Genomic DNA, 17,614 nt, shown 5'->3' with positions numbered 1-17,614 from the left:
AAATATATTCAAGCAGTCAATTGTTAAATTGGTATCTTTTATATTTATGCCACATATATTATATATAATTTCAGAAATAGCAGATTAAAATATCAGGCATTTTAAGTTGTAACGATTACCACTTCCGATTATTTAAAGATAGTATGTGTACTTGTAATTATAGGATTACTTCAGTCTCAAAGCGAAGAAGCTGAGGAGAGAGAAAATCTAACTAACTCTGAAATTGCGGAAATAGTGATTTTTTTTTCGATTGCTTTGAAGGATACTATTTACTGACTTGACCAGATGACGATGGGAACACTCAATGTCACCATACCCACTGGGGGTGAAAGTAATACAGGTAAACATTTTTTTTTTTTGAAAAAGGCTACACACATGTTAAAATTACAAAAAATTTACCTCCTTTTTAGGAGGAAGTCTTGTGTTTTTTTCTCCGTACTAGACTGTTGTACGTTCTATGTAATTTTGACTTCCTGTGTAGGAATGGCTACAGGAAAGCGTACCTTTCTGAACCTCGTCTTTGTTGCCCTCAGTATGGTTTTGATTTGTCTGCTAAAGTTTGACCCCCAGCATTATTACCATTTTCGCTGTCAATTAGTGAAATAATTAATTTGCATAATAATAGGGCCACTGAATGTGAAAAGTTTTTTTTATAATTAGACATCTGCGCATTTATGACAGACCGACTACACATTTCGTGCACTGTCACTGAATTGTATGGTTTTATAGTCAGGCATTGTTGTTTATGGATGCTTTGGACTCCATGGGTAATCAAATATGTTGCAGTCAAGGAGAAAGTGAGTTTTGTTGAGTAATTTGATCTTATATAAACAGTTATTTGATGAAAACCAGATACATCTATAATCTGATATGGTGTTAAGATTACATACTGGCATGCTCACTGAATTGGGTTTTGTTTATTTTATACTTATTTGCAGAATTATGCCAACCCCACCTTAGTATTCAATTTACCCTAAATTTTTACCAATACATTTTTTTATATGCATGTATGTTGAATTGTAGGTAACTAGTTAAATTCATGTGATGAATTTACCTTGTATACTTGAAGGCCAATGTTTTGTTACCCAAATGCAGAATAATAACATTTTGTCTATGTTGCTGTGTGCTCTGGATCTGTCTTTTGGGAAGAGTTCCTTTTGTACCCCCACCCCCTAATCCCAAGCTCCCTCCAATTCAATATGCCCCACCCCACTAGATAATTATATGTGTCCTTAGGAGGGGCATATACAATTAAATTGGGAAAGTGCTGTAGAGTATGTGTATGGGTAGTGGTACAAAAGGAACTCTTTCCCATTTTGTATTAATGTATTTTTTTCATAAATGAAATAATAACATTTTTCAGTGCAAAATTTGCTTACAGCAGACGATCTAAAATGCATGCTGTTTTTTTATTATTATTTGCAATTTGATTGAAAATGACAGATTTGTTCATGAATGCTATTTGACCTTTTAAATCAGAATCATCAAAACATGGATTTTTAGCCATAACAGAATATGATTCTTGAGTCCTGGGGAGATTAAAGCATGAATAGTCCATATGCATAATGGTATACCTATCTGTTTGTAATTCCATAGCCATGACATACTGAATTTATTGGATACGTAATCTATCAAAGCAAACTGTAACAAAATCAGCAGCTCCAATTGTAGACAAAATAAATTTGGTTCGCTGTCTACGACATGCATTAATAAAACTCTGTATTCTGTTACGCCCGTTGTATACTGTTTCTGTGCATCCAAATAAGTTGGGTCCGTCTTCTCTCGCGTTCCTGTGCACGTCATTTCAAAATTAGAACGAAACATGCCGGCAGCAGAAATAGAACCTCGCGCGTGTCATCCATTTTTTGTTCGTAAATAGCGGCTTGCCAAAGGTCACCAACTGGTCGCGCCCCTTAGCCCGTACTAACGACTGGCTCTCCCTGTGCGTGGACGCAATTGGGTCTAGCCGAAATGCAAATATGCTAGATAAGCCTAAATCAGCTTAAATCTTAGCCCGTACTTCGTGTAACGTGAACACAACTATTATTGAAGATGCATTAAAGTAAATAAGATACTTCATTTCTGATTTCCCCAGTGTAAATATAGTGCATATTTTGAACTTATGGCTATATTTAATTAGAATTGTTAATTTACAATTAATTATTTGTTTTCTTGAAAACTATTCAGCTTGTACCGGTACTAGATACATGTATACAATAACATTTTAGATATGTTTACCAGGGTTTGCGCTTGTGTCTCGGCAAGACGAGTCCCACTTACAAAATTTTAAGAAATTCAAATTTGACCCTTTATAACTTTATTAGAGATTGGACCCGAGCTTGCCTGAAAAACTGGGACCCTCTTCAATAATTGGAGTCCGGGAAGCAAAATATGGGGTTAACGCAATCCCTGTGTTTACATGTATTTGTTAAATTGAATCCCTATAACAACTGGTTCAAGATTGTCTGTGTATTGTGAGGATTACAACTGACACAGAGGATCACTTTCATTTACATACATGTTTGTATCTGGTGTAGCCAAGTCAAAAAATGAAATGTACTCTTCTCAGATTTAACTCCTGAAGAAGAGGCTTTGCTGGCTGACATACGAATCAGGAAAGAAAAGTTATTGTCAGAAATTCAGGTTAGTGTTTCACTCAGCTAGTCTCACTGGTTTTGCATCTTCAGAATTTAGATTTTTCTGCCAATAATATTCAAATGATAATTTGATTGCAATCTCAGACATCAGAATAGTTTTGACTGTGAAAAATAACATCCCAAACATGTAGAGATTTTTTACTCGTATTACCGGTAACCCTTTGAATGCTAGAGTCAACTTATGTCACTTTCCACAAAATAAACCTGCATACCAGTAGTTGTAATTTTTTCGTAGTCTTCAACATGTCATGCTGCCATTGGGCAATGTTTTTTTTCTCTGGAATAAACAAATAGAAAAATACATATACCATAATGATGGCATTCAAATTGACCCTTTGAGTATCACAGTTGACTTTTATCTCCAAAATTTTTACTGAGACTTGTGGCCAATAGAAAATTTTGTTCATTTGATTGAAATTAAAAAAAAAAAGAAATATAGAAAAAAAACAAGCAAAATGTTGTACCAATCTGGTGCTCAAAGGATTAAAAAAGACTCTGTAAATTTACATACACATTGTAGATGTATGTGTACATAGATGACCTGACTTGTTAACCTATGTTTATTAATCAGTTATTGTATGTCTTGTTTTACTGTCAGCAATTAAAATGTGAGATAGCAGATGTTGATTGTGAATTGGTGAAGATGGATGAAATAGATGATAGGTAAGTAGTGTAACAAATCACATTGTGTTGTGGCTGTGTGGCATTGCGTTAATGAAAATCAACTTTTACATTATCATTTTATCATATATATTGTGTAAATGCCCAGCTTTGAGTGTTAGTAATACTTTTTGTTGCAAGGTCTGTTTGTAGTAGTACTAGTAATATCACCATAAATGGACCAATCAGTTGGTAAGTTGAAAAAAAAAAAGTCCTGATGGAATTTAGGGTGAATTTAAAGGAATGTTGATATAATGCATGGTAAATGGTTAAGGTGAAATAACCCAGAGTTGATTTTAACCTACTTTTGAATAATTATTCTTCTTCTATTGGCCTGGGCTACTCTCTGTATCGAGATGTATGAATAAATGTTTAAACAACATTTTCTAACAGTGACACAATGGTAAGTGAATAGGGCATAAAGAGGTGTAACCACTGCGATGTAATGTATGCAGATTTTAGGTTTAGCTTAGGAGGAGTATTTACAAAGCAATCTAGCCATGTTTGTTAGCACATGTGAACAAGGTGATTGTTAGTTTGTTTGTTGTCAACAACCTCAGCTGCCACATAAGAGAGACGTACATACATTGTATAGGAAATACAAAAATAATAGATAATTTTTCGTACTTCCACAAGGTCTTGCATAATGTGTGATAGGCACATTCCAAGCGTTGCTACAAAAACTCAACATCATTTGATTTTGAGTTTAAATTTTTTTGTTTTCAATGTCAAAATACCAATCTTCTAGATGGAACATGGCATTCAGATACCCTTACTTCATCAAAATTGACTATCAAATGTGTATCACATATTCTCCAATGTGAAAATAGTACCCGAAAACTTCTGCTTTTTAAGTTCCTGTGCAATGTTTTGACCATTCATTTACCAAACAACAAGACAGTAACTTTAAAAACTTGCCTGCCCTGCTAAAAGTCTATCGGTCCTGCTTATGTTTTCAATATTTGATTTACGTACTTTCAATTGTTTCTTGCATATTGTGAGAGTTCACTGAAATCGCGTATAGTGTGAAATTTCAAATCATGCATCATTCATGTATTGTTGTTGTTTATACTTGTTTTACATGTTGCACGTGTCAAATGATCGCATCAGACCTCTAGGTACATTAATTTGACAACAATCATAGACATGTTGCGTAAAAAGTACTATTTTATTTATTTTCTCAAAAAATCTTCCCAACCACAGGGCTAGTGACTTGAAATTTTCTCTAGCCCGGCTGAATAGTTACCCGTGCCAGGCGTACAAGTGAGCAGTAATTGAAACACTGGAACACTTGGCTGTTGTCTTGTTTTACATTCAATTTTACACATTATGTAGGATCTTGAGAAGTTTGGAATATGATAAATTCACCAACATAATTGGTATTCACAACCTATGTCAGTCATTGCAGTGTAGAAATACTCTTGAGGAGTCTATAATTTACATAGTCTATTTTAAACACATGGATATGATGTGTGTGAGCCAATCTCTGGAATTTAAATTATCAGGTTTAATTTGATGTTGTTGCTGCCTACTTATGTTTTGTTAGTTTTCAAATTTAAATAATATAAATTTAAATACAAAAATCCCAAAAAAATGTTTTCCATTTACAGTATTTTCACAGCACTAATTAAAATTGTTAGAGAAGAGAATATAAGATGTGCAAATCTATTTACTTGATACAAGTGTTCTTTCCACTTTATTATCCAAGCATGGTGGCTGTTTTGCATCTTAATAGTATTTCATTTGCATATTTACTTTGTTATAGAAATAATTAACATCAATAACCTCTTAAAAAGTTCTAGGTACAACATTACTTGATATGTGCATGCAATGTTCAATATAGTTGTGACAATTCTTTTTTTTTTTCTACAGCAAAACTGATAGTAGAACTAAAAAGATAATCGCTGCCACTCGAAAATTCGGCATGGACCCGAAAAAGGTATGTGTCAAAATCACATCGTAGACAATAGTCGTTAATTTGTATACAACACATTTGTTGCCACAAAGGGTATTTTGGCTCAATATTACATTTAAGTTTTCTGAAGGGATAGGCGTATGCATCTATTGTCATGGTGTCACATTTTGATTTTTGTCTACAGGGCATAGAGTATATGATAGACAATGGATTATTGAAAAACACACCTGAAGAAGTTGCGCAGTTTCTGTACAAAGGTGAAGGACTCAATAAAACTGCCATCGGTAACTATCTTGGAGAGTTGTAAGTACACACATTAATATTTATAATTGATTGTTTATATAATTTTATATGCACAGCACTAATGACCCTACTATTTTACAGTAATGATTTCAACATAAAAGTACTACAATCCTTTGTATATCTTCATGAGTTTGCTGATATGATATTGGTGCAGGCACTCAGGTATGTGAAATTTTCTGTTCAACAAAATTGTCATCTAGGTACAGAAAAATTTCTGTTAGTAATATTGACATGCAGGGTATGTGTAGGCCACACATACTTATGTTAATTCATGATTCAATGCAAATGTTACTATCGAGTTGTTCAACAGACAAGTATGTGTGTCACAGTACTGTGCAATAACGATTGTGTCAAAGGGACAAGCAGCTTATTAATGTACAGCATATTTACAAAAAACTAGTATCATTAAAACATCAGGTCACAGTGACAATTGCAAATTGTTATCCTCATGAATACCAACAAGTTATCACAAAAACAGTTTAGAGTACATATACATATTCTGTATAAACTTGCACAATTCTCTACTTGTTTCCTTTCCACTGTCAACAGTTTGTATGTTATCTTTGTAGACAATTTTTATGGAGTTTCCGATTACCAGGGGAAGCACAGAAAATAGACCGAATGATGGAAGCGTTTGCCAAGAGATATTGTGAGAGTAATCCAGGGGTGTTCACTAATGAAGGTAATAACTTGTATGCTATGGTCACTACAACTGGTCTTAAAACCATTTTAAACCATGTTTTATTGGCCATCTAAATCCTTGTCTATAGACATGGTGTATGACCTGTAGTTGAAATTTTCTATGGTGATGTGGTAAGAGTTTCTTAGGGTCTCCTCAACCATAACTTTAATACTAACCTTGCCCCTCCTGTACCCTTCCCCAATTTAATTATACATACATGTCCCTCTCCAAGACATGTATATTTATTTCCAGAGGTGTATATACAGTTACATTGAGGGCTAGGGGTTAGGGTTTATGTGGGGGGTTAGGAAAATCTTTCCAGTGATTCATCTATATGATTTAAGGATCTGTAGCCACATCACATCACGCTTGAAGAACCCTTTGAAAGCCAAATTGAATCCATTAATTTTGTCTTTACAAAAAAAAAAAAAATGATTATAAAGACCAGTAGCAAATGGGCAATTATGTCGCTTTGGTCTAAAATTAACAATATAATACAGTATTTAAAAATACTTTATTTTAGCTGGAATTAATTTCAGCTTAAAAAACTTTTTGGGTGTTTTTTATGGAATTTATTTTCACTGATTTTTGACGAGTTGAATGTAAAATATAGGAAAAAAGGTATATTCGCTGGATTTAATTTTCCTTGAATCATTCCTTTAGTGAAAATAGCGAAAATTAATTCCAAGTGAAAATAAAGTATTTTACAGTAATAGAAAAATAAACAAAATGTACAAAAACTAGCACAAAAATGTTTGTTGCAAAAATCCTGTTCAAGTAATTGAATGTCTTGGGGCCTAGGGTCGCAAGATGGTCAAGTTAGATTATGATGACCATTATTACCGTAAAATCTGTATTAGAAGCCGCATCCCCAATAGAAGCCGCACCCATTCTTTTTGAACAATTGAGACCCAAAAATTTACCAGGTCGCATATGTGTAGATGCTCTAATAGAAGCTGTATCTCCTCTGTTGCATTGTACCATTTTAATAGAAGCCGCAGCTTTTAATACAGATTTTACAGTAGTCCCTGTTTGGACGCAGTGCTAAAAATCATCAAAATCAAGCATTTCGCGGCCGTTTACAGATGGATTTTGTTCAAACTTGGTATATACATTAGGCATTATAGGACCTTGATGCACGTCATTTTATTTTTCAGATTGGATTCAAAATGGCTGACTGGCAGCCATTTTGTTTTAATGATTGGGCTTCTAGAGCCATATGTCTTAAATGCTTTGACTGATTATATTCAAATTTTATATATTCTTTATACATCATGTTATATATATACATGTATTCAAAATGGCTGATTTTGAATGCTGTTCCAGGGACAAGTACTTGTTTGACGATCAGATACAAATGTCAATCATTTTAATGTTAAAAAAATCATATTCCTGACATGGTTATATTCCAGCTATATTATTATAAACAAAACTATATATCTTAAATTTGATAACTATCGGGGACTGTGCCATGCATGGCCTGTTGGTCAATGTGTTCAGAGTTTGAAAGGATTTAGAGTCGAGTCGTATGTCTAGAATCTGCAAGTTTCTATGCATGCAAGAATACAAACACTGTCTGTTTTGTTTGTTTTGATTCGCCATGTGGAACTGTAATGTTTTTTGTTTTTATTTTTAGATACATGCTATGTGTTATCATTTGCTATAATAATGTTAAACACTAGTCTACATAACCCTAGTGTGAGAGATAAACCATCTGTGGAGAGGTTTATATCAATGAATAGAGGTATTAATGACGGTGGTGATCTACCGAGAGAATTACTTGAGGTAAGTCAACTGACAACTAGGTTCATCGTGTAGTGATCATCAGAATGCTACAATGTATGCATGGAGACAATACAGTGAAGATATATACTCGTATTACTCAGGTGAATGCAATCCTGTTATGCTAGTTGTATAATATTGCTTGTTATTTATTGGCTTTGCAGAGCTTGTATGATAGTATAAAGAAGGAGCCGTTCAAAATACCTGATGACGATGGGAATGATTTGACACATACATTCTTTAATCCAGATAAAGAAGGATGGCTCCTAAAACAAGGTAATTGTATGCGATCTTCATACACATCATACAGTGGCTTTAATGATGTACTCTATTTCCTGTATTAGAAGCGCACACAAAAAAATTTGATTGTATACTGGATCAATTAACAATTTCTGTCAAATACTCAAGAGCATATGCTATTAATAGAGAAATTACGATACATCATTCTGTGCCGTCATACATGTACATGTAGATCTCAAACATTTTTCCGGCACCACACACTTCATACACGTATCTTAATGCATTTGATATTAATGCAGGTATGCCAACTTCATAAATCTCTCATTCCATCAACTTTCATCCCTATTGTCTGCTTTCTTTACTGGTTAAAAAATTTTGCTATTGCTGACCAAATATTTGAAATTCCTGATAAAAAAAATCATATCATATTCTGTTTGATTCAAAATTAAACCTGAAATCAGAGAAAAGTTTTGTATAACAAGGTTTTATCGGTAATGCCAAAAATTTGTCACTTTATCATAGATATGTTATCTTGACTAGAAAAATATTTCTGACCAGTATTTTGAAGGATTTGCATTCTCAATTGAAAAATGATGTTGATCATACATGTACATATGTATGTATAGGATTACATCACTGTTTTCAACAAGCTCTGTGTTTATGCATCGTCCCTGGGTTTTATTTTCAGCATTCATCATTTGCATACATGTATGTGATTTCATGTTTTTAATTAATTCAATGTTGTATTCTGTGTAAGAGGTCAGCCATGGACTTGAATCAAATTATTCTGGTTATACATTGTAGTAAATATCAAAACAGTGTCTGCATTGTATGTATAATAATAGAATCATGTACAAGTAGGCTAATCTACATTGTAGTTGAATAACAATTATAATATTTGTCAGCTTTGTCAGCGCCATTGTCAGCTTTTGAACGCCATCTGCAAACTGATTTTGTATAGTCTGCTCATTTCCACATGAAATATTGATATAAATTTACAACAAACCTATTGATCCAAAACTAAAAAGCAATATCTTCATAATCCAAAATGGTAAGGAAATTTTTACAAAATATGAAATTATTTGCACTAAATTTTGGGTTAAACTTGTTCTATTTAAAGGTTTTAACACTATGAAGTACGAAAAGAATATAAAGTTGTATTTTCCTCTTAACCAAAAAAACGAAATTATTATTAACAAACTATTATTATCATGTGTAAAACCAAATTGCCTTAGTGATAAAGTTCCTGCAATCCAGACACTGTTTGGAAAACCACTTTTAATATGCAATAATTGTGCTGGCAGCATAATGAGAGAAGAATGTCTTCAAAAACTATACTCTTTGTAATGTTTGTTGCAGTGGATTGAACAATTTGCTCTTGAAATGGCTATGTGTGAAATAACTTTTCATTGTTACACACTAACAAACATAGCTCCACTTTATATGTACATGTGTTAATTTATGTGTTCTCAACTCAGCACCCTCTTGTGCATTTAATTTTCTAACCCATTCACTATATGATGTTAAAGTTGTCACAGTACCAGTGTTCACATATGTAATGCACATACATGTACATGTTACATATACTGTTAAAGTTCTTGTAGTAACTCATTTACATGCATACTTCAATTAAATACATGTATCTCACATTAATCTGAGATAGTATGATTGACTAGAATTCTATTATGCATTTGTATTCAATTTTAACTACCATATTTGTTCTATAGAGACGAATAAATAAAAACCAAATTTATTGTATGCTGGATTATTGAAATGTGATTTATTTGTGTCTATACATAATCATTTACATATTAAAGTGCATGTGCTACAGATAGAATAGAACAGTTATTTGCTCATGTATCATAGAAAATGACTGTTTGTTTTCACACAGCTTATATGCAGTTTATTTTGATGATAAGACACTGGATATCATTCATACAATTCATTTTAGGCATCTATCTTACTGGTTTGCTTCACATGTCTCAAGATGATAAGAACTGGTTTGATCAAATCATCATTACCAATTGCAAATTCTTTTTACCAATACTAGCATTATGTTAGTACATATGTTGGATATGTTTTTTCAGACTGGTTGAAATAAACTGAAAAAAAATTGCATTTTTCATAATGTCCTTCAGTATTAGTTTGACATCTCCTGTTGATAATGATTTATAACTTTATCATATCCCAACTACTACTGCAAAATCTGTGTTCGAAGCTGCAGTTTATAAAAAAAAATGGTACAAAGCAATAGAGGGGGTATGGCTTCTACACATAATGACGAATGATGAATTTTTTTATCCTCATTTGTTCAAAGAGTATGAGTGTGACTTCTATTAGGAATGTGGCTTCTAATACAGATTTTACGGTACTGGGGAGAGATGTTAATAGCTGGCAATGTTTTCTGTTTTGATGTCCATAATTTGGCGGTGAAACAGTAAATCAGAATTGGGTCAACCATTAACACACAGCTGTCACTACTGACAGCAACTACAGTACATCAAAATATAATTTCAGACTTTGAACAATATCTTTTATTGAGTATTTTGTATACTATGCTTGTAGCGGTGTCTTATCATCCTTAGGTTTTAGCTCAACATAATTATTAATGTCTACATATCATTGATTGTTTTGTTATTTGAACTCATGGCACAAACTAAACTGTACAAGCTAGTTATAATTGCTGTGCACAATATAACAATAATTACAATGCTGACTAAATATTTATTATTCTTCTTATGTTCTGCTTCTTTTTTTCTAAACTTTACACTGGCACTCTGGCAACTTTAATGCATTTATCAGGACGTAAGTTACCTACCCACCTAGATATGGCATCTGTGTAGCAATGCTGCATGTGGTTGTGCATGTATTTTTCTTTAATTATAATTTATAAAGGAAAGTGTAGTCAAATTTGAATCAGTAGCTTATACACATAGTGATATGCTGCCTTTTTAGCTGATGACAAAACTGTATAATGAGAAACAAGTTCAGTGTCAACAACTTTTGGAAGATTGAGGAGAATATGATATAAAACAATTTATCAGCTGATTGTAGCTCATTATTATCAAAATGAAAATCAAAAAGTATATTTAAACTTTTCAATAAGGGTTATCTCCTCAACAAAATTTGTTCGGGTTTATGTTGAAGAACCTTGCTTTGTAGCGATCGGCTTACAAACCTAACAATCGGCTACCACAGTTTGTTATAGTTATTCTACATGTATACTAATTATCTTGTGTTACTTTTTTACTCTCTACTAAGGTGTTTATTGTTCTTCTAATGTGGTGTATAAAAAATAACGTGTGATTGAGTTTTCTACAGTGCATTAATCTTTTAATCTCTGACTGTATTACATGTCTACTTGCTTCAGAGTAGTATTCTGCTGTTGTGGATTGTTTACTTGACGATGAAATGCTGCCATCGGTTCTATCCAATGATATCTGCATAAATATCATATGCTGCAATAAATAAAATTCTATTCTATGTTAAAATGCCGAAGTTTTCGTGCTTGTCTGATACGAGTCAAAATATATAGAATGCATTAGTTACATACAAATTTGAATGTGCTGCATGACAACCGAGACGTTTTGATATATTCCATCAAATCAATAATTATGTACAACACACGCCAAATTAGCATTGGTCTGTTAATGTGTAAGCACTACTAGTTTTATACAAATATGCCAAATTAGAACTCTATGCTAATTCATAACTTTTTTAATATACTATTGCATATAGATTCAGATGCTCACAGATTGATTGCAGTTGCCATCTAATACGGCTCTACTATACTCTGTTCCTATTCTTAGCAACACTATATGCCAAGGAGCAATATTAATTGATAAAGTGTGGCCCTCTACTATATAAAAAAAAAACTTTCCCGAGCTTGAAAACATGTAATTCTTACTGATGACAAAATTTAAATTATTTCCATGCCCTGATTTTATGCATCTATAGATGCTATTAGACACAACAATTGATGCCAGTAATGTCTAAAACTTTGTATTTAGATTTGATTTGATAATTTTATGGAAACATTTTTGCGCGAGTAATCTATACTACGTGATAAGTATATCTGTAGAAATTTTCACTGCTCTAAAATTTTGTGATTTTCATTGTCTCACGAAATTCACCATGATTTTTCTTGAGAAATTACAGCGATTTACAGTATAAAACACTAGAATTATCATTGTTTTAACCTCAAACAATATTTAGACAAGAACTTAAATAAACTGAATGTATTTCTAAACAGCCCTTCACTTTATTTCACAGGAGGTAGATATAAAAACTGGAAAAGAAGGTGGTTTATTCTGACAGATAACTGTCTTTATTATTTTGAATATACAACAGTAAGTATTTATTACACAATTTAACTCTTATTCTCATTTCTAAGATATTTTTTTAAGATATATTTTCAATTTTAGCCACTTACAAATAAGATGTGATTTGTTAATAGGATAAGGAACCCAGAGGCATCATTCCATTAGAAAATCTCAATGTCAAAGATAATGATATCAAAGAAAGTAAAAAACCAGTAAGTGAACTTTCTAACTATCAGTCCTAATGGTGATCTGTACACTTTGTAGTATTGGCACAAGAACCACCATTACAATACCTCTAGGGGTTGTTGTAAACGTTTTGTCTGATTTCACTAAATCGGAACTCTTGATAAGTCAAATTATTGTAGGTTACCTGTAGCCCAGTTATTCATGGGTATTTTATTGAATTTTCATGTGGTACAGAGTACTTATTTTATTTTTGGCAAAATCAAAGATGGCCAAATAAAGTTTCATTATTATAAACATTAATTTTTCATTTGGTTTTAATTTCTCTATAACTTAAATTCGCTAAATTAAATCCATGCAAAATTAGAATGGAAGTCATTGTTTCGCTGGAAAACATGTGAATTTAAAAATATATAAGGAAACTACATTGCAGTGAAAATTAATGCTTTTACAATACAATCTTATCGGTACATCACAAGCAACTTTAAGACCACCAGAAATTTTGTTGGCCTGAATTTAAAATAAAATAAACCTTGTTTGCTTTTCCGGAATAGTATTTTAGGATTAATGAAACTGGAAGTTTAATTGGTTTCCAGGAAATTTCACTGTAATCTCATTGTAGTGACCTTTCTGATATAAAAAATACAACTGCATTAAATTTACAGTTCTGTATATTGCTTTAATTTCGTGAGAGACAAATTGACATGAATCCGTGAAAATCATGAGATTTTTTAGCAGTGAAAATTTCTCTGGGGTTTAGCGACACGAAATGTCACTTGCAAACAATTTTCCAAACGAATGCTAGAGAATCAGGAAATCTTTGACATATTAAGTCTTTTACGTCCTTATTAAAGTCAAAGAAACAAGCCTACATGTATTTGTTCTTTCAGTTTTGTTTTGAGCTGTTCTCATCAGATGGAAACAGTGTTATCAAAGCTTGTAAAACAGATGCTGAAGGAAAAGTTGTAGAAGGTGAGTCACATAGAATGAAATATTGAAATAAGGCATGTGTCTTCCTAATTATCATTCTTACTACATACTATGGAATGCAATGCAGCTGTCACATCTGATGATGTTTGTCAATTCAGCTGAACCCATTTTAATTATCCATTTTGTTTGTAGGACGCCATCAAATTTATAGAATGTCTGCGGCCTCCGCGGATGAGAGGGATGATTGGACCAAGAGTATCAGGTAAATGAACTGTATTTGTAGTTGTGCCTTTTTGTCGGTTTAATTTTACAAGTTTTGAGTTGCATAAGAAACAGTTGGATGTAGTGATTCATTGAGATTAGTTGTACAAGATTGCTTGGATACTAATAGTACTGAATTTGTTCATAGTTAGAGATGGACTATTAGAAATTTTGGGGGATGATGGTAGATAAACTCTGCAAAATATTTTTTTCCTCTTCAATGATGACCTCGCTGTAATTTTTGTTATTCCATATGTGTGTGTTATGTTATATTATAAGAAATAGATTTGTAATTTTAATTCTGCCACCTTGAATTTCTAATGGGCCACCTCTTGGTTGCTATAGAAACAACTGAACAAGTTGATCACCAAATTTACCCACATTACTTTTTTGAATGCTGAAATTTGCACAAGCCAAGTGACTTATTTGGTGCCTATCTAACTATAAATATTTAGGGTCTACACCAATTCAACACAAGTTGTTTTAATATAATACACGTTTTTATTTTCAGAGCCAGTATCAGTCAAGATCCATTCTACAACATGTTGGTAGCAAGAAAGAAAAAAGCAACTCATAAAGTGTAACATGTTTTCAACATTTAGATCATAACAATTATGTAAGGTTTTATTATAAAGTCTATATTCAGTCAAAACAACCATATTATTATATTAAACAAAGACTATAATTCTTCTGAACTGGAATGAAAACAAACTGAAACATACATTCAGTCGTCATTGAAAGCATTTGAAATCTCAACACAACTATGTGTGCATTTTGTTGCAAAAGAGGTTAACAATTTTATTAGATTCTGCTCAATATAACTGATAACATGTAGACAGTATGACATTGAGAATGACATTTTCCTCAGATCCCCTTGATGTGTAATATATATGTGTGGTCACAAAAATATTTTCAGTACATGGTTCGTGGAGCATGACAACATATACAAATCATGACATTAGATTTATCATTAAAATTCATACTATGCGTTTTACTGGATATAAATAAAATTATCTTAGGAATTTTACCATGTAACCCAATATTGAAAGGTAAATAAAATGATTAAAAATCAACTTGTTACTTCACTAGTACAGATAAAATACGACTCTCACAATCTGCTCTTATACATGCTGCAAGTATTTAATCAGCGTTTCAAATCTTAACATTTTGAAACGTCTATGCTGGAAAGTCTTTTTGTTAAACTGGTGACTTATTCAATCTTTCCTTTATTTTTAAATTAAGATATTTTTTAAAACCTGTTAATACAAATTAGCATGACATTGTTGGTGATTGATATTATGGTGTCCCCAACAGACTTCTTTGCATCAAAGTTAATCTGTCAGCAAAGGTTCAATGCTAATGTGTCACGAACCATGTCAGACAACATATTAATGTGTTACATACTAATGTGTAACTTAACTAAATTGTTAACCGCTTGTATCTAGTCATTGTTATACCAAGAGACAAGTTTGTTTGCAATCAGGCTACTATACTGCTTTCATATCCATAGTTATATATTGTTTTCATATCTATGTTCTTATCATTGTCAAGTCAATTTCTTTTGATATTGAACATACAATAAAATTCTGGGCTGGTTCCTGGAGCCTTATATATTTTTTTCACTCTTTAAAATAAACTTTTATGTTTTATTATTATATTAATTAATTATCAACTACAATAGTATCTATTTATAGGTGTATTCATAGGTGGTGCCAAACAGGAAAGTGTCTTCGAAAATGGCATATCATCAAATCGCAGTACTGAATTGAGGTCTATTTATAGTGACGCTACAGGATGAAAACAGACTGTTTATTTCCTGAAACAATAGTAGTTTTTGGTAGTTCATGAAACTTATCATTGTGTATTGTTTTTGATATAGGGTTGTACAACGTATACAGTGCATGGTAAATGTATTTATATACTGTAAAATGACTAATTTTCACTGGGTTTAAATTTCACTGATTTACCATTTCATGCATATTCAGTGGGTTTTAAATTCATGGTTTTATTATTTAGATAATGTGTTCTATGCTAAATTTTACATATTCACTGGGTTTTACTTTAGCGCATTTTCCAGACAGCGAAATAAGCAAAATTACAACCCAGTGAATAATTAACCCTTTTACAGTACATAAAATTTACTTGCGCTGCCTAATGAATGTAGTGCTTTCAGGAAGTCAAATATTCAGTGTATCTCTACACGATAAAGCCATAGAACATTTGTATATACAGTGTATGATGTCCACAATATGTGCAGATAAAACATTGCCAGTATTAACTTACAAATACAAAATATTTTAATTTGATTTTCTCAAATTGCACTTAAACAATGTATATTTTGCCAGAACACACTAGTTGTGCTTTTTCGTGTTGAGGATGCGTCTAACTAGTGTAGAATTTGGTTAGCTAAAATGGGAAAAATATGTCAGCAAGATGGTGGTAAAGCACTACAAATTCTTTGTCCATGGAAACAATTCCTATGGGAATCCCTCTCGACTTAACTTTGGTGGTCATTTTGGATTGCAACATGCATACAATTGAGTTTCATAATTAAAAAACAATCAGGAAATCCTATACTGCATTTCACTTAAATTTGTATTGTTAGTAAACTTTTTTTTTAAAGCCTTTGACATTTTGAGTAATATGTGTAAATAAATGCCCTAACTATCCTATTTACTGTGTGCTATAAACCAAACAACATCAAGCAGTACCATAGCCCTGGTTGTGATAGTTTTTAGCATCTTTGGGTGTCGTCAAGTCACTGAGTTGCTTGTGAGATTCTCGGTTCAACAATCAAAGATGGACTATATTACAAAATTAATATTCAATGAATAGTAATTTTCATTAAAATTAGTCCAATACACGCACCAGAATCACTAACTCCTAAACATTCTAACTTTCTGATTTGATTTTTGGTCAAATTATTCAAAATTGAAAGGGCTTTCAACTAAATTTTGCTGACAATACATTTTACTGTGGTTACGAATTTGTTTCGTCCACCTAACCAGGAATGTTGGCAGCTAATTACCGGTAGCTGACACTGCAGCTGTGTTGCAAGTAACATTGTCTGCAAATATACTTTGTTCCTGTATTATCAGCCAATTAGCTGGCGATATTGCTGGTTAGGTTTATACAACAAATTTGCAGCCACCAGATAAATGTTCAGACCCTTGATGCGTTTGAGGTGATGTGCTTGAAATGAATATGTAAATTTTCATATTTGTAGTAAATATGAATAAATCTTTATTAAATCAGCTCACGCATGTCTTGTTTGTAACTTATCCAACTAGTTTCAAGTTGTTGAACGAGTGTAAAATTTGATCATGCCGCAGTGGCCATTTATCAGGACAGCCATATTGAATGTAGACCTAAATCATTTGATTTTCACAATTTATATTGGGTTCATGTATTTTCAGCAACAATATATGCTTATGATATTTATAAAGTCACATTCAGTAATCCTGTGAGTTTTTTGTAAGTTTTTGACTGCCACTTCTAACTGATATTTGCATCGTCCAAATCTGATTTTTCCCTCACTCTCGGCTACACACTGAATTTGGGTGTTTGAAAATTCGCTTAGAACCCCTTCCGTATTAAGTTGCATAATTTGTTAAAGGGGAACTGCTCTTTCCCATGGATTGCACCAAAGAATCATGTGACACTATTGTTTATGTTGTTT

The 17,614-nt window shown here is 32.4% G+C and overlaps 1 protein-coding gene across 2 annotated transcripts; it reads left to right on the top strand.

Moving 5' to 3' along the window:
• The first annotated feature begins 177 nt into the window (after positions 1-177).
• LOC100313586 (cytohesin-like protein) lies at positions 178-17,190 on the top strand. Of its 2 annotated transcripts, NM_001168053.1 has the most exon segments (14): positions 195-340; positions 2,570-2,643; positions 3,256-3,320; positions 5,190-5,256; positions 5,417-5,535; positions 5,617-5,697; positions 6,105-6,217; positions 7,854-8,002; positions 8,164-8,275; positions 12,512-12,588; positions 12,696-12,773; positions 13,635-13,716; positions 13,867-13,936; positions 14,447-17,190. In NM_001168053.1, coding segments are annotated over 14 exon segments (1,215 nt in total). In that variant the 5' UTR covers positions 195-285; the 3' UTR covers positions 14,520-17,190.
• The last annotated feature ends 424 nt before the right edge of the window (positions 17,191-17,614 follow it).

Source organism: Saccoglossus kowalevskii, chromosome 8 (assembly GCF_978046115.1).
Source record: "Saccoglossus kowalevskii chromosome 8, keSacKowa6.1, whole genome shotgun sequence".
NCBI lineage: Eukaryota > Metazoa > Hemichordata > Enteropneusta > Harrimaniidae > Saccoglossus > Saccoglossus kowalevskii.
This window is presented reverse-complemented; position numbering and strand designations above follow the sequence as displayed.